We start from the raw sequence: 24,126 nt of genomic DNA on the forward strand, positions 1-24,126 counted from the left end.
ATTCTTGCAGTACAGGCTTATGATGAAACTTATGAATGGGGCTTGGATGTTCAGCAAGCAGGTTACAACAGCCAGCGTAACTCATTTATAACACAGAATTGAAGTCCGTCTAATGGGTCCAGTGCAACTCCCATTAATATGGAGGATAAGAGATAATGTCTCACCTCTTCTCACCACGGTATTCAAACTTGACTCGAACATCATTCTGGAATTGAAGAAATACAGAAAATCAATCATTTTTGTACAGAATCAAACAAGGCCTGCCAGATACAAAACATTATGAATATGGAAAAGGAAGAAAAGATTCAGGGCCAACAACCCAGTGCTTTTTTCACAGGTCAACGTCCACTTTCTTCTCACCCTACTCCGCAAACTCTTGCAGCCCCCAAAACACATCTAGGTTGTCCTTTGAACCAACTTACACTCATTAGGTGGAAGCAGACAATTACAGAAATATTAACACATTAATTGAATGGCATGTGGATTTTAATGTAGTAAATGTAAGGTTAATAAAAAGAATAGAACAAGGGACTTTCTAAACGGTCAGAAGCTAGAAACTGTGGAGATCCAAGGAGACTTGGGCATTGAAGTACATAGATCATTGGAATGTCTTGAACTGGTACAAATAACCAAAAAAGCTAATGCAATGCTGGGTCTATCTAGGGAACTAGAATACAAGAGGGTAGAAAGTCATGCTTCAGCTACACAAAGCCCTGGGTCAGGCCATACCAGGAATACCGGGAGTGGCTCTGGGCACTACACCTTAGGATGGATATATTGGCCTTGGAGGAAGTGCAATGTAGATTTACTAGAATACTACTTGGGACTACAAGGGTTAAATTATGAAGAGATTGTACAAAACAGGACTGTATTCCCTGAAATTTAGAAGGTTAAGGGACAACTTGATCAAAGTTTTCAAGATATTAAGGAAAACTGATGGGTTGGAAAAAGAGAAGCTATTTCTGCTGGTTGGGGAGTCTAGGGCTAGATGGCACAGTCTAAAAATTAGAGCCAGACCTTTCAGGAGGGAAGTTAGGAAACACTTCTGTAGGGAAAAAGGGTGGCAGAATCGTATACAGAACAGAAGGTAGTCACTCAACCCATCTTGTCCATGTCAGCTCTTTACAAGAGTAACGCAGCTGGTCACACTCCCCTGCCATTTCCCTGGCAATTTTCTTTCCCTCCAAGCACTCATCCAATTCCCTTTTGAAATCTAAGGTTAAATGTGCTCCAATACAATTTCAGGCAGTGCATTCCAGATTCTAAACGCTTGGTACATAAAATAGTTTTTCCTCATGTCATTGCCAATCACCTAAATCGGTGTCCTCTGGTTCTCAAGCCTTCCACCAATGGGAAAAGTTTTTCTGTCTCTACTCGTCAAGACCCCTCCTGATTTTCAAATCTCCTCTTGATCTTCTCTTCTCTAAGGAGAACAACAGCAGCTTGTCCAATCTATTCTCATAACTGAAGTCTCATGCCTGGAACCATCCTCGTTAATCTTTTCTGCAACCTTTCTAAAGCCTTCATGTTCTACCTAAAGTGTGGTGCCCAGAATTGGACACAGTACTCAAGGCATAACCAGTTTTATGAAATTTGGAAGTTCCTTGGGATATTTTGCAAAGTCAAAGGCACTATATAAATGCCAGTTGTTTGTTGTTGTTGAGCCATTCAGAAGAACCCAGCATGGTTAAGGCACATTGTCGTTACAGGTGTTACAATCCCCCTAGAGACAATAACTTTTAAAAGAAAGGAATCCCCACCGTGCCAACAGGAGGAAAATCGATGGGCAAGGTTTCACTTTTAAAAACTTTTACTAAAACCAATTAAATACAACTTAGTTCAACCATTAATTAACAGGCCAAGGATATTTCAAATAAAAAGATAAGTTTCACTTTAAATAGTTACATGCACTCACATTACTTCCCACATAAATGTGACACAACATACAATCTCTCATTCTTTCCAACTCAGCTTCCGCTATGTTTTTATGCTTTCATGGGATGTGGACGTCACTGGCAAGGCCAGCATTTGTTGCCCATCCCTAATTGCCCTTGAGCTGAGTGGCTTGTTAGACCATTTCAGAGGGCAGTTAAGAGTTAACCACATTGCAGTGGATTATGTCGTCATAATCAGGAAACCAACTAATACTCTTTCAGAATACTCCACAGTTCACTTTGGTCTTAAAGGGGGTATTGCACAAAAAAGAAAATACAGGCTTTTCAAGAGTCACATATAGGCCAAACTAGGTAAGGTCTCTCACTTCCCAGTCAATCACTTCGGCCCTTGAGTCGCATTCACCAGCAGCCGTATTCCATTTGAAGTCCCTGGGCACAGTTAACACCAACAAGGCAAATGTCTACGAACCCTCTCTCATTTGGGTCACAACAGCCTTGATGCACAGTATCACTAAAGAGTTCCTTCTCTAATCCCTTTTAACTGTCTGGTTGGCTCTGGCAACACAAATAACAGCAGTGGATCTTCTCCAATCCACAATCGCCAGCTCTTCCTGTCTTCAGCTCTATGTCCTTTACAACTACATAACACACACAATGAGATTAAAGCAGGGATTGTATCAAAGACCTGCTTGAACACCAGGATCTGTTTTGAACTGCTAAAAAGAAACCTGATCCACCCATGGAGAGCCTGGCTTGCTTCCACTCACACCTATTCTATGTGTTCTGAACTGCCTGCCACCAGCCAGGCTGGAACCCCACCACTACAATTAGCTTTCTATTTGCCTATTTGCTCTTAGCCTTTGATCCCCATGCTAACCTCATGTCATATGGATATTTCCTGGAACTTAGCGATGTCATAGTCAGGAAACCAATTAATGCTCTTTCAGAATGCTCTACAGTTTACGTGTTTTAAAGAGTGCTTTGCACAAAAAAAAAAACAAGATTTTCCAAAGGCAGAGAAAGACTTGATCCATACAATGCTAATTTGCTTTATAGGCCTTTCTGTGCACAATCTAGACACTGGTTGCCAAGTGTGGAAATATGATCTATTCCCCAGCAATTTTGTCCCTCACTTTGATGAGCACAAAAAAACTATATAGTCAATGTAACCACTAGTTTGTTCTTTACTACATTTCCATGAAGTTTAAACACTTGATGAAACCTACCCTCCACCATCTATTTTCAGTTCTGATTTGTATTGGCATAAGGTTGTGGAACTGGTAATATTGCCATGCTGAATTGTACACTCAATCTGCTCTCTAACATCTGACTAGCAGCCACACAGAAAGGAACTGTACTCAGGTTTAACACCTGGTCCCATCTACACTGCTTCTATTGGAACTTCTGTACCATCACCTTCAAGACTGATTCATCTCTGTGTGCCTCTCATCTTGTGAAATAAACACCACCAGAAAAGTGAAATAATACAGCATCAGTTTTCGGACTGCCGACCTCTGTGAAGGAATACCTATCGGACTTTGATTCTGGACTCTGGAATTCCTGTGAAACAATATTTATTTTCTCTGTGGTTTCTGTACTGTAAAACTTTCTTTCCTCTATCCCTCTCTTTACTGCCTGAGTGTGGAGAGACATTGCAAACCTTCCTTCCCACATCTGAGCTTATACAAATAAACTAACCCTTTGAGTTCATCTTATCACGAGTTTGTTTTGGGGTTATTCACGGAAAATTGGAAAAAACCACGGGGTTGGGAAATATGCCACCATTTATAAAGAGGGAAACAAAACAAAAGCACCTTTCTGTTTATGGACGAGCACTTAGAGGAGGAATTAGTGTTCTTTAAATTAACCTCCCTCCTGCCCGTGACAGAAATTGGGAGCTCAAGTCCGGGAACATCCACTTGAATTTGACCAAAGTCCAACTTTAAGACACAAGCCAAATCTGATATAAAAGTCAATTGGAAGCCAAAAGGAAAAACTCGGCGAAGGGAACAAATTTGAGAACGCAGCAAATTCCTTATTCTCTAACACTATGAAAATGGCAACTTTCAATGCCCAGAGGTAGGTCAAGGATGGAGATCTGAACAGTGAAACATTAGCATCTCTTAACATAGAGCAACTGAAATCTGTAGCAAGGGAGGTACAGTTAAAATTACCCAGTGGGGTGAAGAGAAGCAAACTGATCCAGTTGTTGGTAGAATATTTGGATCTCCCATATCCAACACAGCAGGTAGAGGAAGAGCCCAACTATGACTCAGAATCCCCTCCCCTAGCAAAATTCAAGCTGGGAAAGCTCAGAATGCAGCTAGAATTTCAGACGGGAGGGCGGGAAGAGAGTGAGTGAGCGAGAGAGAAAGGGAAAGAGAGAGCGCAAGAAAGGGAACAGGAGAGGGAAAGAGAGGCTCAGGAGAGAACAGGAAAGGGAAAAAGAATTCCAGCTCCAAAAACTGGAAATGGAGCTAGCAGCTCAAAGAGAGAGAGAGACACCAGACAGCTGGAAGCTGCGAAGGAAAATCTCTCTCTCTCTCCAGTAGCTATTAATGTATATATTATTATTGGAAAATATTCTTCTTTTAAAATAGAGGTTTAGTCTGTGGATGTGGTTTGCCTGGATTAAAGCCAGCTAGTCTGAGTCCTTTAATGTGCACTAGCTTTGATATGTAAGAGAGATAGAGTGCATTTGCATTTATATTACTAATAAAATTGGTACTATTCAAGGGGTTTTATTGTTAGATAGGTTTAGTTCAGAGGCTGGTGATACAGTGAGAATTTACATTCAATTGGCTGTGCTAGGAATAACATCAGCAGTGTTGTGTGTGTAGAGGAGAGGCAATGAGAGATCATAAGCAGCTATAAGCCTCCAAATATCTTCACAGGAACCAAAGTGAAAAGAACCTCATTTTGAATTTGTACGGTGAAAATGCTTTGCCAGGTGTCTGCTTAAAGTCTATGGGTTGTTGTTGCCTTAGTGGAGAGTAGTTTGGGAATTTGTTAAAAGTTATGATAGTAGTAATTTGTAGCCACGTGTAGATATATATATATATATATATATATATATATTAACCTGTGTAAATTGATAAAATGTTCTATTTAGTTTAATGTGAAACTTCGAGAACTTGTGGTCTGATTCCTGAATTTAGAATCTCATCTCAAACATAACACTTAAAATTATAGGTTATGACAGTTGTTTAAAGTTTTCCCCCTGGGATTTTTAAATAACTCAGCTTTACCAACTGCATCAGTCATAACAAGCACCCCCTATCTCCCGACATCAGAACCACTCTCTGAGGCCCTCAAGTATGCTAGATTCATTCCTAAATTTGGAGAGAGTGACATGGAGTCATTTTTTGCCATTTTTGAGAAAGTAGCAGGACAGTTAAAATGGTCAGTTATCTGGACATTTTTAATTCAAGGGCAGCTCTCAGGGAGAGCCCAAGAGGATACTCCATGCTGCCTCCTGATGTGTCCATGAATTATGAGGAGACCAAGGCTGCCATCCTAAGTGCCTATGAGTTAGTCCCAGAGGCATAGCGCTAGCGATTCCGGAATGCTCATGAGAAGCCCACACAAGAGGGGTGAGGGATCAAGCTTGGGTAGAGGTAGCAATTCAAGGTGTAGAGTCAAGACAGGAGAGCAAAATAGTAATATGAGAAATGAGAGACAGAGAATGGCAGAAAGAGACAGAGGGAAGAAACCCAAGATTACTTCAACAGTCAAGACTAGATGCTACTAAGGTAACAAAAAGACAAAACTGAAGGCTCTCTATCTGAATGCACATAGCATTCATGAAGTAAATGAATTGATGGCCCACACTGAAGTAAATAAATATGATCTGATAACAATTACAGAGACGTGGCTGCAGGACAATCAAGATTGGGTCCTCAACATTGAGGGGTACATGACATTCAAGAAGAATATGAAGCTAGTTAAAGGTGGAGGGGTAGCATTGTTAATCAAAGAGGGCATTTGTGCAATAGTTAGAGATGACCTTGGTTCAGGGGATCAGGATGTGGAATCGGTTTGGGTGGAAATGAGGAATAATTGGGGGAAAAAGTCACTAATGGGAGTGGTCCACAGGCCCCCTAACGGTAGCCACAGTGTAGGATTAAGTATACAAGAGAAAATATTGTGTACTTGTGATAAAGGGGCAGCAATAACCATGGGTGATTTTAATCTAACATAAACTGGAAAAATCAGATTGGCAGTAGTAGCCAATGATGAGGAGTTCTTAGAATGCTTTTGAGATAGTTTCTTAGAACAGCATGTGCTGGAATCAACCAGAGAGCAGGTTATATTAGATTTGGTATTAATGACCTCAGAGTAAAGCACCGCAAGTAGCAGCAACCACAATATGATTGAATTTTACATCCAGGTTGAATGGGAGAAGAGTGGGTCGAAGACTAGTATCTTAAACTTAAATAAGGGCAACGATGTGCGGATGAAAGCTGAGCTAGCTGAAGTAAACTGGGAAACTAGGCTAGAGGATAGATCAATACAGAAGCAAGTGGCAGACATTTAATGGGATTTTTCAGAATATTCAGAATAAGTGTATCCCTGCTGTAAAGAAAAATTCTAAAGGGAGGACACACCATCCGTGTCAATTGAGAAGTTAAGGAAAGCATCAAGCTTAAGGAAAAAGCATACAACTCCGCAAAGATGAATGGCAGGAGACAATTGGACAGAATATAAAGAGTGACAGAGAATAGCTAAAAGGTTAATCATGAGAAAGAAATTAGAGTATGAGAGGAAGCTAACTAGAAATGTAAAAACGGATAGCAAAAGTTTCTACAGGTACTTAAAAAGGAAATGAGTAAGTGAGTGTTGGTTCTCTAGAGAGTGACAGGGGGGTTAATAGTGGTTAACAAGGAACTGGCGGAAGAAATAAACAAATATTTTGTTTCTGTGCACACAATAAAGGATACAAAAAACATTCCAGTAATAGCTGCAAATCAGGGGGTGAACGGGAGAAAGGACCTTGGTGAAATTGAAATCACTAGGGAAATGGTACAGAGCAAATTAATGGAGCTGCAGGCTTCGCTAGCTGGGCCAGCATTTATTGCCCTTCTCTAGTTGCCCTTGAGAAGGTGATGGTGAGCTGCCTTCTTAAACCGCTGCAGTCCATGTTGTGTAGGTACACCCACAGTGCTGTTAGGGAGGGAGTTCCAGGATTTTGACCCAGTGACACTGCAGGAATGGCGATATATTTCCAAGTCAGGATGGTGAGTTACTTGGAGGTGAACCGCCAGGTGGTGCTGTTCCCATCTATTTACTGCCCTTGTCCTTCTGGTGGTAGTGGTCATGGGTTTGGAAGGTGCTGTCTAAGGAGCCTTGGTGAATTCTTGCAGTGCATCTTGTAGATGGTACACACTGCTGCTACCATGTTGGTGGTGGAGGGAGTGAATGTTTGTGGATGTGGTGCCAATCAAGCGGACTGCTTTGTCCTGGACGGTGTCCAGATTCTTCAGTGTTGTAGGAGCTGCAGGGAAGTGGGGAGTATTCCATCACACTCCTGACTTGTGCCTTGTAGATGGTGGACAGGCTTTGGGGAGTCAGGAGGTGAGTTACTCGTCACAGCATTCCCAGCCTCTGGCCTGCTCTTGCAGCCACAGTATTTGTATGGCTAGTCCAGTTCAGTTTCTGGTCAATGGTAACCCTCCCCAGGATGTTGGTAGTAGGTTATTCAGTGATGGTGATGCCATTGAACATCGAGGGGCGATGCTTGGATTCTCTCCTGTTGGAGAAGGTCATTGCCCGGCATTTGTGTGCCACTTGTCAGCCCAAGCCTGGATATTTGGACATGGACTGCTTCAGTATCTGAGGAGTCGCGAAAGGTGCTGAACATTGTGCAATCATCAGCGAACATCCCCACTTCTGACCTTATGGTAGAAGGAACGTCATTGATGAAGCAGCTGAAGATGTTTGGGCCTAGGACACTGCCCTGAGGAACTCCTGCAGTGATGTCCTGGAGCTGAGATGACCAACCTCCAACAACCACAGCCATCTTCCTTTGTACTAGGTATGGCTCCAACCAGCAGAGAGTTTTCCCCTGATTCCCATTGACTCCAGTTTACTAGGGGTCCTTGATGCCACACTCGGTCAAATGCTGCTTTGGTGTCAAGGGCAGTCACTCTCACCTCACCTCGGGAGTTCAGCTCTTTTGTCCATGTTTGAACCAAGGCTGTAATGAGGCCAGGAGCTGAGTGGCCCTGGTAGAACCCAAACTGGGCAGGCTATTGCTAAGCAAGTGCCGCATGATAGCATTATTGATGACCCCTTCCATTAATTTACTGATGATCAAGAGTAGACTGATGGGACTGTAATGTCTGGGTTGGATATGTCCTGCTTTTTGTGTTCAGGACATGTCTGGGCAATTTTCCACATAGCCAGGTAAATGCCGGTGTTGTAGCTGTACTGTAACAGTTTGGCTGGGGGCACAGCAAGTTCTGGAGTACAGGTCTTCAGAACTATTGCCAGAAAAGTGTCAGGACCCATAGCCTTTGCAGTATCCAGTGCCTTCAGCCATTTCTTGATGTCACGTGGAGTGAATCCAATTGGCCGAAGACTGGCATCTGTGATGCTGGGGACCTCCGGGGGAGGCCGAGATGGATCATCCACGCGGCACTTCTGGCTGAAGATTGTTACAAATGCTTCAGCCTTATCTTTTACACTGATGTGCTGGGTTCCTCCATCATTGAGGATGGGGATATTTGGGGAGACTCCTCCTCCAGTGAGTTGTTTAATTGTCCACCACCATTCACGACTGGATGTGGCAGGACTGCATAGCTTAGATCTGATCTATTGGTTGTGGGATCGCTTAGCTCTATCACTTGCTGCTTATGCTGTTTGGCATGCAGTAATCTTGTGTTATAGCTTCACCAGGTTGACACCTCATTTTTAGGTATGCCTGGCGCTGCTCCTGGCATGCTCTCCTGCACTCTTCATTGAACCAGGGTTGATCCCCTGGCTTGATGGTAATGGTAGAGTGGGGGATATGCCAGGCCATGAAGTTACAGATTTTGTTCGTGTACAATTCTGCTGCTGCTGATGGCCCACAGTGCCTCATGGATGCCCAGTCTCAAGTTGCTAGATCTGTTCGAAATCTACTCCATTTAGCATGATGGTAGTGCCACACAACATGATGGAGGGTATACTCAATGTGAAGCCGGGACTTTTGTGTCCACAATGACTGCGTGGTGGTCACTCCTACCGATACTGTCATGGACAGATGTATCTGTGGCAGGCAGGTGGTGAAGATGAGGTCAAGTGTGTTTTTCTCTCTTGTTGGTTCCCTCACCACCTGCTGCAGACCCGTCTAGCAGCTACGTCCTATAGGACTCAGCCAGCTGAGTCAGTAGTGGTGCTACCGAGCCACTCTTAGTGATGGATATTGAAGTCCCCCACCCAGAGTACATTCTGCACCCTTGCTACCTCAGTGCTTCCTCCAAGTGAGGAGTCCCAGGGCACCTCCCTCCCGACTGTATGCCAACATGCCACCACCTGTGCTGGACATGTCCTGCCAGTGGGGCAGGACATACCCAGGGATGGTGATGGTGGTGTCTGGGACATCATCTGTAAGGTATGATTCCATGAGGATGACTATGTCAGGCTGTTGCTGTGAGACAGTTCTCCCAATTTTGGCATTAGCCCCCAGAAATTAGTAAGGAGAACTTTGTAGGGTCCAGAGGGCTACAATTGCCATTGACATTCCCAGCGCCTAGGTCGATGCCGGATGGTCTTTCCAGTTTCATTCCTTTTTTGAGTCTTTGTAATGGTTTGATAAACTGAGTGGCTTGCTAGGCCATTTCAGAGGGCGCTTAAGAGTCAGCCACGTTGCTATCACATATAGGCTAGACCAGGTAAGGATGACAGATTTCCTTTCTTCAGGACATTAGTGAACCAGGGATTTTACAACAATCAACAATGGTTCTACGGTCATCATTAGACTTTTAATTCCAGATGTTTATTGAATTCAAAATCGTGGCGGAATTCGAACTCAGGTCCCCAGAGCATTACCCCAGGGTCTCTGGATTACTAGTCCAGCGAAAATACCACTAGGCCATTGCCTTCCCATTTATCCTAGGGTCTTAATAGTGGTGGCTAATGAGGTAGTCAATGTGGTGTTAATTATCCAAAATTCTCTAGATTCTAGAAAGGTTCCATCAGATTGGAAAGTAGCAAATATAACCCCTCTATTCAAGAAGGGAGGGAGGCAGAAAACAGGAAACTATAGGCCAGTTAGCTTGACATCCTGTTGTGGGGAAGTTATTAGAATCCATCATTAAGAAGGATATAGCTGGGCACTTAGAAGAGCTCAAGGCAATTGGGAAGAGTCAGCATGGTTTTGTGAAAGGAAAATCATGTTTAACCAAGTTAATGGAGTTTTTTGAAGGAGTAACTGGAGAAGTGGATAAAGAGGAGCCTGTAGACATGCTATACTTGGATTTCCAGAAGGCATTTGATAAGGTGCCACATCAAAGATTATTTCAGAAAATAAAAGCGCATGGTGCAGGGGGTAACATATTAGAATGGATAGAAGATTGGCTGGCTAGCAGAAAGTAGAGTATATGCATAAATGGGGCTTTACTGGATTGGCAGGATGTGACGAGTGGAGTCCCACAGGGGTCTGTACTGGGGCCTCAACTTTTTGCGATTTGCATCAACAATTTAGGTGAGGGGGTGAAAATTTGGCAGCTAAATTTGCAGGTGACACAAAGAACAAAGAAAAGTACAGCACAGGAACAGGCTCTTCAGCCCTCCAAGCCAGCGCCGATCATATTGCCTGTCAAACTAAAACATTTTGCACTTCTGGGGTCCGTATCCCTCTATTCCCATCCTATTCATGTATTTGTCAAGCTGCCTCTTAAACACCACTATCGTACCTGTTTCCACCACCTCCTCTGGCAGCAAATTCCAGACACTCACTACCCTCTGCGTAAAAAACTTACCCTGCACATCTACTCTATGGTTTTCTCTTCTCACCTTAAATCTATGTCCCCTAGTAATTGACACTTCCACCCTGGGAAAAAGCTTCTGACCACCTACTCTGTCCATGCCACTCATAATTTTGTAAACTCCTATCAAGTCGCCCCTCAATCTCCGTCGCTCTAGTGAGAACAATCTGAGTTTCTCCAACCTCTCCTCATAGCTAATAACCTCCAGACCAGGCAGCATTCTGGTAAACCTCCTCTGCACCCTCTCCAATGCCTCCATATCCTCTGGTAATGTGGTGACCAGAATTGCATGCAATATTTCAAGTGTGGCCTAACCAAGGTTCTATACAGCTGCAGCATGACTTCCCAGCTTTTATACTCAATACCCCGCCAATGAAGGCAAGCATGCCATATGCCTTCCTGACTACCTTATCCACCTGCATTGCCACTTTCAGTGACCTGTGGACCTGTACCCCCAGATCCCTCTGCCCGTTGATGCACTTAAGGATTCTGCCATTTACTGTATAATTCCTACCTGCATTAGACCTTCCAAAATGCATTACCATTTCCCGATACTTTTGCCAAATAAAAATCTACCAATCTGAGTCTTGGTAATTCCAATTGACAATCCAACCCCGCCCTAGCACCCACAGCCTTCTGAAGAGACAGCTTGAGATATCCACTACCATTTGTGTGTAGAAGTGCTTCCTGATCTTAGCCCAGAATAGTGTAGTTCTAGTTTTACAATTATGCCCCCCTGTTTGGATCCTCCACCAGAGGAAATGGTTTCTTCGCACCTCAATTAGATTAACCCTCAGCCTTCTCAACTAAAGGGAAGGCAAACCAACAACAGGAACAACGGTGAAGTTTTCTGATATTGCCGAATTAGGAGGCATGGCAAACTATGAATAGTGCATGAGCTAGCAGAATGTATCCATCGTAATGGTTGTGAAACAGTGAGGGGCCACCTCATGCTTACCTATGCTTGAGTAGTTAGGAGGCAGATACAGTTTAATGCAGAGAAGCGCCAGTCATCACAGATTTTTTTTTATTCTTTCATGGGAAGTGGGTATTGCTGGCTAGGCCAGCATTTTTATTGCCCATCCCTAATTGTCCTTGAGAGGGTGGTGCTGAGCCACTTTCTTGAACAGCTGCAGTTCATATGACACAAAGCTGGGTGGGAGGGTGAGCTTTGAGGAGGATCCAGAGATGCTTCAGTGTGATTTGGACAAGCTGAGTGAGTGGGCAAATGCATGGCAGATGCAGTACAATGTGGATAAATGTGAGGTTATCTATTTTGGTAGCAAAAACAGGAAGGCAGATTATCTGAATGGCTATAAACTGAGAGGAGGTAATGTGCAATGAGACCTGGGTGTCCTTGTACACCAGTCGTTGAAGGTGAGCATGCAGGTGCAGCAGGCGGTAAATAAGGCAAATGGTATGTTGGCCTTCATAGCCAGAGGATTTGAGTACAGGAGCAGGGATGTCTTGCTGCAATTATACAGGGCCTTGGTGAGACCACAGCTGAAATATTGTGCAGTTTTGGTCTCCTTAGCTGAGGAAGGGTGTTCTTGCTATAGAGGGAGTGCAGCGAAGGTTTACCAGACTGATTTCTGGGATGGCGGGACTGACATATGAGGAGACATTGAGTCAGTTAGGATTATATTCGCTGGAATTCAAAAGAATGAGGGGGGATCTCATAGAAACCTATAAAATTCTAACAGGACTAGACAGGGTAGATGCAGGAAGGAGATTCCCGATGGTGGGGGAGTCCAGAACCAGAGGTCACAGTCTGAGGATACTAGGTAGACCATTTAGGACTGAGATGAGGAGAAATTTCTTCACCCAGAGAGTGGTGAGCCTGTGGAATTCGTTACCACAGAAAGTAGTTGAGGCCAAAACATTGTATGTTTTCAAGAAGGAGTTGGATATAGCTCTTGGGGCGAAAGGGATCATAGGATATGGGGAGAAAGCGGGAGCAGGCTATTGAGTTGGATGATCAGCCATGATCATAATGAATGATGGAGCAGGCTCGAAGGGACAAATGGCCTACTCCTGCTCCTATTTTCTCAGTAAGTTTCTATGTATGTGGTGTAGGTACATCCACAGTGCTGTTAGGAAGGGAATTCCAGGATTTTGACCCAGGATTTGAGTGCTACAGGCAGTGAAACTGAGAGATCTAGGGTTACAGAAATATAAATCCCTTAAAAGGTGGGATACAAAAGCCCAATAAAGAGCCTAATGAGATCCTGAGTTTTTATACAGAGGGCCATTGAATATAAAAGCAAGGAAGGTGTGTGGAAGATGCACAAAGAATAAGGTGGCACATCACAGACATTTCATTACAGGAAGAAAATTAGAACCATGGACATCATCAACGGAGGTTAGATTCACAAATGAAAGCTTGAAAGTTTAAGCTTTTTCTATGGCAACAGCTAAGGCTCCAGGAGAATTTATAGGTGGTTTTCATCATTATGAACAGCCTTGAGAGGGCTAATAGTGAACATCTGGCGAATCAGAAAAGGGCAGGGAAAGGCAATTCTCTTTCCCCCACCACAAAACATGAATGCTTCACCACAAATGGCTATTCCAGGCAGAGACTACAAGAGAATTTGAAAAGCAAATTAAAAGGATGCAAAACCAGGGCCAGCATTGAAACAGGCACAATGAATCTAAGTTCTGTCTATGCTGCACATTCTATGGTTATAACCTAGGGTTTTATTTAGAGAGTATGCTTTGAATTCTGCAACATTACATCAATATACAACACAGAAACAAGCCATTCGGTCCAACTGGGCTATGCTGGTGTTTACGTCCCACATGAGCCTTCTCCCACTCCTCTTAATCTATCCCATCAACATATCCTTCTGCTCTGCTCTTCCTCATGTGTTTATCTAGCTACTCCTTAAATGCATCTATACGATTCACTTCAAGTACACTGTGAAGTAACAAGTTCCACAGTAAAAATGTTTCTCCTGAACTCCTTATTGGAATTATCAGTGACTATTTTAGTTTTTGAATTCACACAAGTGGAAAGGCTGAAGTGTAGAGCTGATTGCTCCTACAATCCATGTCAGACCTGTGAAGTGATTCATTAGAAGACACTAGGCAAGAATATTAGACAAGTTTGTGACAATGGCGCTCTGCTTCGCACATACCTGATTACTGGACGACGAGGTCTTAGGTTTCCCAGTATCGTGTAATGGGAGGAGAGGTCGACTAGCCATGTGGAGCACAGCCAGATCTTGCATGATGGAGTGAAGAGCTTGCTGCTCATCTACAGAAACAAATCGGATTTCAAAATAGTGAAAGTCATCTTCAGCGCTATCATCGCTTTGTCAGCACAGTTACACTGTGTCTTATTGGTCTTCCCTTAAGTGTAAAGTCTTTCTGGATGAATTTCCTATCTAGTCTTCACCTGGCAATTTAAAAATAACATCAGCTAGTTTTTAAACACTTTGACAGCACAAACAAATTATCAAGATCAGCACATCAATCCTCATCTATGTATCAAAATCAGTACAGTCCATTATCTTTCAATTCAAAAGTTCTTCATCAACAGTGAGCTTATGCATATCTTAAATATACTTCTGTCCAAATCTAGTGATGCCTGTCCATTTCTTTTTCTTAAACAGCATGTACCCAGTAATATGATAGTTCACATCAGACAGGTAGTTTAAGATGTATATGAGGCTTGCTTGCAGGGCAACACTGCTGATCATTAGATTCTTCATCTCTGCTCTAAGCTGCTGCCATCTCGAAATTCTTGTACACAAGGCGAATACTTTTCTTTCTATCTCAGGGCAATATTTCCAGCCCCAGCCTGGTTCTACTAGCTCCTTTCTAAACGTCCTCCTCTCCAATAAAAAATCTACCCTCTTTGACAAGAAAAAATAGCAACAAGCGCTTGACTCACCCATACTGGCAGCAAGGTAGCCAATTGGACTTTTAACGGACAGGTGATTCTCCCATCAATAGTCTGGATTTTACCTAAAACATAAAATGAAAACAAAATCTGGCAATTTTAGTTTTGCATTCAAGATTAACAAGCAGCACAATAAACCCCCTAATTGCCTCACCACCACCACCCACCTATATCCCAATTTATTTCGTTTAGAATCTGTACAGTCAATTAACAGTTAACTTTCATTCCATCAAATTGTATCAAGGTCCCAGAGGTGAAAGGCTTGAGTCTATCCTAGTCAAACCCTCAATTCTCAAAGACTGGGTAAGCACTTGGCATGTCATATCATCCAAGGCTATGGGCCAAGTGCTGGTAAATGGGGTTAGGTAGGTAGTTCAGGTGTTTCTCATGTGTCGGTGCAGACTTGATGGGCCGAAGGGCCTCTTCTGCACCGTGAGATTCTATGACTTGGATATTTCAATTGTCTGAATGGGAATAGGGATGAGACATCTCAAAAGAGCAGAATTGGTTTGCTCAGCGCCAGGTCAGGTCAGACCATTTCCAAAGGCATATTGTCTCAAGTTATCACTATTTATCCAGGACACATGCCAATCCAGCTGGTTCCCAAGCTGAGTTTGGGAAATAACCTCCCATTCTATGTGAGTGGTATGGTTTTTGTGTCACTTCCAATTTGTACCAGTCCTTGCAGGATCAGAATCCCCTCCAACAGGGAAAATTATAGAAAAAGAAAATCTCAAAAACTGACCAACGTAAGAGCTGTAAAATAAAAGCCAAACCTCAGCACAAACACACAGAGGCAGTCTATGCAGTAAGGGTTTAATTCTAAACATCACAACAGAACTGATACAATTCAGAGGCTGGAAAGGAGAGCATTATCACAACAATGGTTCAAGGTAACTGCTTTTGCCTGATGTAGTTAAATGACTGAATCATAAACAGCGGTACAGGACAGCTGCCATGACATAACCTAATTCAGAAATTGGGAATTCCATTAGCATAACAGCCCCAGACAACAGCCACTATACAGCACCATTCACTCCTGTCAAGGAAGGAGGAAAAGCATCAACACACCTATCACCTTTGGAGCAAGAGAACCCTCGCCATGGGGTGGGGTCCATTGTCTCCTGTTGTAGAACTGGGTGTGAAAAGATAAACCACTGGAAAAACTCAGCAGGTCTGGCATATATACGAGAACTGGGTATGTCGACAGCCTTGTCTAGATCAGAGCATGAAATAAACTGAAGGGTTACAAGGTGCTAAACACCAGGCAATTCAGCAGGATGGCAACAGGAGATGTGTCTGTGATACCTGCCACATGGATTATTATAAAGGAACACGAAATGGAGCGAGGGGCTGCAGTCGGAAGAAGGGTCAGGAACGGTCAGCTGTCTTCCTCTCCACAGATGCTGTCGGACTTACTGGGTTTTTCCAGCATTTTTTGTTTTTGTTTCAGGAACAGTCAACCTGACTCAGGCTACAATCAACATTAGATGCACCAGCCGGGCTGCGGATTGCAAGTATCCCAGCCAAATTGTTGTGATATTGGTTGTGGAAGGGTTTGGGACTAAGGCATAGCATTTTGCCCATAATTCTAGTAAGGGTTTTAGCAAGTCCTGGTGACTTTGCCGGGTGAACTAGGAACCGGTGTCAGATCATGGAAAGGTCAGCTGGCAAATGGGGGTGTCCACCTCAGCTAATCGCAGAAGGGTTTGAACTGAGGCTAGTTTATTTAAATTTTGTGTAACTTTGTGTTTGTGTTGTCTGAACTAGATTAGATGTATCTGTATTAGAGACTTATTGAACTTAATAAAACATAAATCTTTGGTTGAGCCAAACCCTGCGTCCAAGGGGAAAGAGTGGGGGGAGTGGGACTAATTAGATAGCCCCTTCAAAATGCCAGTGCCGACACAATGGACTACATGGCCTCCTTTTGAATGATTGTGTGTGAGACCTGATCAACACACTTCAAAATGGTTCCAAATAGACTCCCCAATTTGAAGATGACACCCTAATGCCTTTGAAATAGTAGCTTGAGCCCAGTGATCCTAAATAACTGTTAAAACTCAAATGGAGCTGCCAAATGTTTTAAGCTAAATTAGGCTGTGAGTAAAGCTGGCTTTTTAACCCCTTATGCACATGACATAAGTACACAGCAAGCTCAGTCCAGGAAAACTTCACCACTTTATTGGTTGCATTTTCAGATACCTCGAAGACAGTGAATGACATCTGCGTTTGTCATCTGAACTCGCTCAATAGTGCCGAGTCACAGCAGACTTAGTTAAACCATACATGCTAAAGCACACTGGCAAATGAGGTTAAGGGACAGATCAATAGAGGTGCAGTGACAGATATTTAAAGGGATACTTCAGAACACAGAGAATAGATACATTCCAATGAGAAAGAAAAATTCAAGGTGTGGGCCCGTTATCTGTGGTTAATGAACAGTGAAACACAGTACCAAGCTTAAAGAAAAAGCTTATAATTACACAAAGACAGGTGGAAGGTCAAGAGATTGGACAGAATATAAAAAGCAGCAAAAGAATGATAAAAAGATTAATAAGGAGGGATAAAATAGAGTACAAGAGAAAGCTAGCTAGAAATATAAAGATGGAGAAGTAAGAGTTTCTGTAGATATTTAAATAAGAAAACAGTTGGTCCTATAGAAAATTAATCTGGGGAGTTAATAATGGAAAATAAGGAGATGGCCGATGAATTGAACCAGTATTTTGCATTGGTCTTCACTAAAGAGGATACAAGTAGCATCCCAGAAATAGCTGTAAATCAGAAAATGAAAGAGAGGGAGGGACTCAACAAAAATACAATCACCAGGGCCGGGCAAATTGTTGGAGCTGCAGGCTGGCAAGTCTATGGGTCCTGATGGATTTCATCCTATAGTCTTAAAAGTGGCTAGGGAGATAGATGATGTGTTGAATTTAATTTTCCAAAATTTCTTAGGTTCCGTTAAATTGGAAAATAGTGAATCTAACTCCTTTAATCAAAAAGGGAGGAAGACAGAAAGCAGGAAGCTACAGGCCAATTAGCTTAATATAAGGAAATTGTTAGAAGCTATTATTAAAGATGTTATGGTAAGGCATTTAGAAAAAAATCAAGGCAAGCAGGCAGAGTCAACATGGTTTTGTGAAAGAGAAATCATGTTTAATCAATTTGTTGGAGCTCTTTGAAGGAGTCACATGCTGTGAATGAACAGGAACTGGTGGATGTACTGGTGCCACACCAAAGGTTACTGTGGAAAATAAAAGCTCAGTAGTGCAGAACTTGAGTATTGCTGATAAAAAAAAGAGACTTTTTGTCAAAACTTTTCATCTTGCATTCATCAGGACAATTTGTAAGAAAATGCCAATGTCGGGGAAATGCATATTTATACTGTTTGAGAAGACTGGTTGGCAAGTGGTCTCTAATTGGTAAAGGTGTTGCCATGGAGAATGCACCAGTTGATTGTGACTGACAGTTAACTGCCAATCATTGTTTGAAATTTAAACCAGGCAGCTTGATTCTGATTGGTCAAGATATTGCCCTGGGGAATGGGCCAGTGAAAGGCTGTCACTTATTTTGTTTAGCTAAAACAAGCACAATGTCTGTACACGTTCTTTCTGCTGCAAAGAACAGGGTCCTGTGTATTAATATATGCTGCTTTCAGTAGACATGCCACACTGTGAGCCCAACTGACAATCTTAAATTGGTTGTAAGCGTAATTCTCAGCACATTGAGGATTAATTAGCAAATGTTGACCAACTGTGGAATCACATCTAATGTTGGACACTGTGTTTTGAGTTTTGCAGGCACGGCTGGTTGGCACCTTGCCTGTTGCGAACAGCGGAAGGGACATGCTGTTTGATATGATCCGCCTGTCTTCGGGGCGTATGCCCTACATATCTAGCATCACACTGGCACTCAAACACATTACTCATTTGTGAGATAGGCAGAAAGCCTTTTTGGCTTGATGGCAACATCTTGTTAGTGACAAAGACCACACGTGTTGTTATTACATAGTAGCAGCGTCAAACAGCTAGCTTCACCTGTTGCTCTCATTTTTGAGACACCTTCCCCCGCCAGGGTAATCCAAGATAGGCTGGGTATTTTTCAGGGCTCAAAGTGATGGCCTTGGGCCCTTTCATAAGTGCATTTTGTTGATATAGTCACACTTGTTAAGGATGACTATTCCTGTCCCTTTGTCAGGTTTACTGATGTGTATGTCCAGGTTGGTCTTAAGGCCTCGCAACACTAAGACATTTGTGTAGCATGTATCAGACAGGTCATTCAAAATCCCACAATACGCATGCACTAGATCAGCTAGGCACATTTTCAAGGATTCAGCGTCTTCAGTGGATGCTGGTTTGTGAAAGGATAGTTGGGAGTGGAGGAGTTCAAACTCAGCTAATAACTCTTCCCGTTTGATTTGGGATGAAGGCACACCAAAATTGAAACCATGCGCAAGAACCAACTCCTCGCTTTCTGAAGGTACATGGTCAGAGAGACTTGTCATGTGTTTCGTGACATCAATAATTGTATTGCTAAACTACTTCCGCTTAGGTTTATGGTGCAGATGTGTTTCAAATGGGTACTGTTTATGATGGGATCGTCTATTGAAGCAATATAGCAGCATGAACAGGTCAATCGAGAAATGAAAGAAATGTGCACACCTCAGACCAAGCACAGTGTGGGGAAAAGCGTAAATAGTAACCCTATTACCAATCCGTTCAACCTCATCTTGCATAAATGCTCAGTCGATCGTGGGACTGTGTCTCACTTTAGCATTATCGATATGTTTGGAAATGAAAACTGACACAACCTTAGGTTTAATACGCACTTGGAGAAATTCAATCGATACCTTAGCTGCTCTTAACCGACCTGTATATCGCAATATGTTGTTGACATCTTGAATTTGGTCTTTGTTTTACCTCTGTCTCAGGTATACAAATAGTCATTTGGTAGTACAGAACTTGAGCATTGCTAAAAACAGATTTTTTGTCGAAGTTTTTCGTCTTGCCACGGACCGTACCCATCCAACCGTGCTTGCAAAACTCAAAATATACACCGTCCAACATTAGATGTGATTCCACAACTGGACAACATTTGCTAATAATCCTCAGTGTGCTAAGAATTACGCTAACAATTGATTTAAGATTGTCAGTTGGGCTCACAGTATGGTTCATTTGCATGTACCGGAAGCTACATATATTAATACACAGGGCCCTGTTCTTTGCAGACAGAAAGAACATGTACACACAATGCACCCGTTTCAGCTAAACAAAATAAGTGACGGCCATTCGCCGACTCATTCCCCAAGGCAATGTCTCGACCAGAGTCAAGCTGCCTGGTTTAAATTTCAAACAATGTTTGGCAGTTAACTGTCAGTCACAATCAACTGGTGCATTTTCCATGGCAACACATCTTGCCAACCAATCAGCACTCTTTTGTCATACAGTATAAATATGTTCTTTTCCCTGACATTGGTATTTTCTTGCGAATTGTCCTGATGAGTGCAAGACAAAAAGCTTTGACAAAAAAAAATCTTTTTCAGCAATAATCAAAATAAAAGCTCATGGTGTAGGGGGTAACATATTGGCATGGATAGAAGATTCACTGACTAACAGGAAACAGGAGGCAAAAGGTGGGTCTTTTTCTGGTTGGCAGGATATAATGAATGATGTGCCACAGGTCTCAGTGCTGGGGCCTCCCTTTTTTACAATTTATATTTACAATGACTTGGATGAAGTGACTGAAGGTATGGTTGCTAAATTTGCTGGTGACACAAAGATGGGTAGGAAAATAAGTTGTGAAGGGGACATAAGGAGGCTACAAAGGGACACAGATAGGTTAAGTGAGTGGGCAAAGAACTGGCAAATGGAGTATAATGTGGGCAAATGCGAAACTGGCCTTTTTGGCAGGAAGAACATAAAAGAAGCTTATTATCTAAATAAAGAGGAGATTTCAGATCTCTGAGGTACAGAAGGATCTGTGTGTCCTCGTCCATCAATCTCAAAAGGCTAGTTTGCAGGTACAGCAAGTAATTAGGAAAGCTAATAGAATGTTATGGTTTATTGCACAGTGAATTGAATTCAAAAGTAGGGAGGTTATGCTTCAGTTATACAGAGCATTGGTGAGACCACATCTGGACTACTGTGTACAGTATTGGTCTCCTTATTTAAGGAAGGATGTAAATGCATTAGAAGCAGTTGAGAGGTTTGCCAGACTAATGCCAGGAATGAGGAAAGGTTAGACTGGCTTGTATCCACTGGAGTTTAGAGGAATAAGAGGCCACTTGACTGAGACCTTTAAGATCCTGAGGGGTCGTGACAGGATTGATGTGAAGAGAATGTTTCTTCTTGTGGGAGAATCTAGTAGTAGGAGCCATTGCTTAAATATGAGGAGGAGAAATTTTTCTTAGAGGGCCAAGAGTCTTTGGAACTCTCTTCCTCAAAAGGCAGTGCAAGCAGAGCTAGGTAGATTCTTGATAAACAAGGGGGGGGTAAAAGGTTATCGGGGGTGGGCGGAATGTGAAGTTGAGGTTACAATTAGATCAGTGATGATCTCATTGAATGGTGGAGCAGGCAGGTAGGGCCAAGTGGCCTACTCCTGCTCCTAATCCGTATGATCGTAGGTACATACAGTTCAATGTTTTCAGTTTGTACTTTTTGGATAGTTTCCCAAGAATTTCACAGCAATCATTTGATTTTTCATAAAAAGGTAGAAAGTAAGAAAAGAGCTCAATAAAAGCCAGAGAAAAAGTTACAGATTATATAGCTCTGTGCACAAACCATATCATTTCGAGCACTCTCTGACTTTGCAAATGTTTCAAATTTCTTGCTCCTGTGGTTATCAAGTAGTTGTGAGTAACCGTGACTGTACTCAAGAGGGCACATTTACTACAAGGGCATGACAGGGAAGAGAAGGAAGGGTCTTAAAACTCAGACAATAAAAATGCAATATGAGCATTTTTTTTTTAAAAAAAAAGGATGCTGAGAGAAACTGAGGCCTTTAGGAGTGGGGGGGGGGAAGACAAAAATCAAACACCACACAAAAGGGAAAAAAGAAATCAGTAGAAGACCCAAAAGCTTACAAACACAAACCTTTGAAGGTGGCTGGACAAGTTAACAACACTGTTTAGAAAAGCACACAGAGTCCTTGGCGTTCTTAACAGAAGCATCATGTACAAAAGCAAAGGAGTTATGCTAAACTTTGATAAATCGCAGGTTGAGCCCAGCTGGTGTATTGTGGGTATTCAGGGCACTTTAGGAATGATGTCAAGGCCTTGGAGAAGGTGCAAAGGAGATTTACTAGAATGGCACCAGAGAAGAGGAACTTCAATTATGAGAAGAGACTGGGCTTGCTCTTTGTAGAGCAGAGAAAGATTGAGAAAATTGAATAGAGATCCTGGATGTGCAAAATTATGAGAGGTTTTGACAGATTAGATGGGGGGGGGGGGGGGGCGGCGAGTAACCAGAGCACACAGATTTAAGATAATTCACAAAAAAGCCAATGAGAAAATGAGTTTTTTTTTAATGCAGTGAGTTAACATAGACTGAAATGCAGTTACTGAAAAAGTATCGGAAGCAGATTCTACAGTAACTTTTAAAAGGGAATTGGAAAAAAGGACCGTGGGGAAAGACCTCAGGGGAGGCTAATTAAATAGCTCTTTCAAAGAGCCAGCACAGACATAATGGCCTCCTCCTGTGCTGTAAGATCCTTAAAAAGCAAAAAACAAGAGATTGAGGCACCAACACAGCATCCTGGACATGCTTCAATCCCTTTGAGAACTGGTAGGAAGTTCTTCACAACTAACAAGATGCTCAGCTCACCATGATGAAGGGGTGTAAACTTTTCCCACACCACCATGCTCTCTCTGCAAAGTTGTTCACATTCTACGCCTGACAAAAGACTGTCCCGAGGGATCACATTACCGAATTAAGTCTTTCAAGAAAAAGGCCAATATTCTTGATAAAATGAGTAACAACACTGTCAATTCACAAACTTAACTTTGTCGGTTTTGCACAATTCCCTCTGGAATGCCCAAGGATTACCCATAGTCCTTTCCTATTTCCTTCCCTTCAAGCACCGTCCAATTTTGGCCTCCCATGCATCCACAATTTCCTTCATCCCTCCACTGGTAACCGTGCTTCCGGCTGTCTTGGTGTAAAGCTCTGGAATTCCCTCCCTAAACCTCTCTTCCTCTCTTTCTTCCTTTAAGATGCTCCTTAGAACTGACCTCAAATTTTTGGTCACCTGGCCTAATACCTCCCTAACTGGCTCAATGTTAAATTCTGCCAAATGACCGTCTTATGAGACAAATTGGGACATTCTACCCACAACATTAAAGGCACCACATAAATGCAGGCTGCTGTTATTATACAGCGAGATACTACAGATGCTGGAAGTCTGAAATGAAGACAGAAAATGCTGGAAATCCTCAGCAGGTTAGACAACATTGAGCTGAAATGCTAACTCTGTTTCTCTCTCCACAGATGCAGCCTGACATGCTGAGCATTTCCAGCATTTTCTGTCTCCATTACTCCTGTTAATATCGTTCAGGGTAGAACTATTAATTCATTTACAAAACTTTAATTACAGGGGTGCAAGAAGGAATATAAAAGAATGAAAATGCTTAACTTACAAATTAATTCAAACTGGCATGAAAACACTGTCCAAATTTTTATCCCTTTTCAGAATCTGTCGTTCATAAACAAAGTGGCCCGAGAATTCCTCACTGCTGAAAACAGGCACAAGACAACAGAGACCCACAGCACAAAGCCTGCTGCATTGCTCTTCTCCACGCAGCCTCTTCACACTCCAGACTATTCCCACGGGGCATATTAACACTACAAAAATCAATTTTAGATTTCAAGTAGACAGATTTCTGCCAGCATCGAGCACTTGGGAGGATCTAGATACCAACTTGCATCGTTAAAATTCTTGGTCTCGACAACAGCTAGCGAGCATTATGGATCTGCAAGCTTTGCATAAAACCTGCACTTGAAAACCAGAGGGAATTCACGATGCAGTTCTAACATGTACTAACTCCACCTCCATCCCCAGGAAACTGGCTGGTTTTGACAGCACCAGAGATAAAATTTGTGCCCTGGTTAATCCACACACGTACACACAGTGGAGCAGATAGAAGAGTTTCATTTTGAATTCACAATCAAAATGTAAATGCAAAGGCCAATCAACGTTAAAACTAGATGAAATCATTTCTTTAGGGAGCATTTATCCAATAACATTTTGCATTACATACTTCCTAAAACCAATGTCTTAACAAGGACTCTGTTGCAATCTGCCAATGGAACCTGCAAGGACAATGATACTGAAACTCAAACCCATGACCTTTATCACGTAGAAG

General features: G+C 42.5%; 1 protein-coding gene across 3 annotated transcripts in view; it reads right to left on the minus strand.

Moving 5' to 3' along the window:
• The window catches only part of map3k2 (mitogen-activated protein kinase kinase kinase 2), a 121,397-nt gene that overhangs the window by 72,703 nt on the left and 24,568 nt on the right, over window positions 1-24,126 (minus strand). For all 3 annotated transcript variants that reach the window (XM_041201386.1, XM_041201387.1, XM_041201384.1), the window contains 3 exons: window positions 14,760-14,833; window positions 14,002-14,120; window positions 165-205 (listed from right to left, as the gene is read on the minus strand). In XM_041201386.1, the coding sequence (XP_041057320.1) occupies window positions 165-205; window positions 14,002-14,120; window positions 14,760-14,763 (164 nt within the window). In that variant the 5' untranslated portion in view covers window positions 14,764-14,833. The remainder of the gene's footprint in view (window positions 1-164; window positions 206-14,001; window positions 14,121-14,759; window positions 14,834-24,126) is intronic.

Source organism: Carcharodon carcharias, chromosome 12, assembly GCF_017639515.1.
Source record: "Carcharodon carcharias isolate sCarCar2 chromosome 12, sCarCar2.pri, whole genome shotgun sequence".
Classification (NCBI taxonomy): Eukaryota; Metazoa; Chordata; class Chondrichthyes; order Lamniformes; family Lamnidae; genus Carcharodon; species Carcharodon carcharias.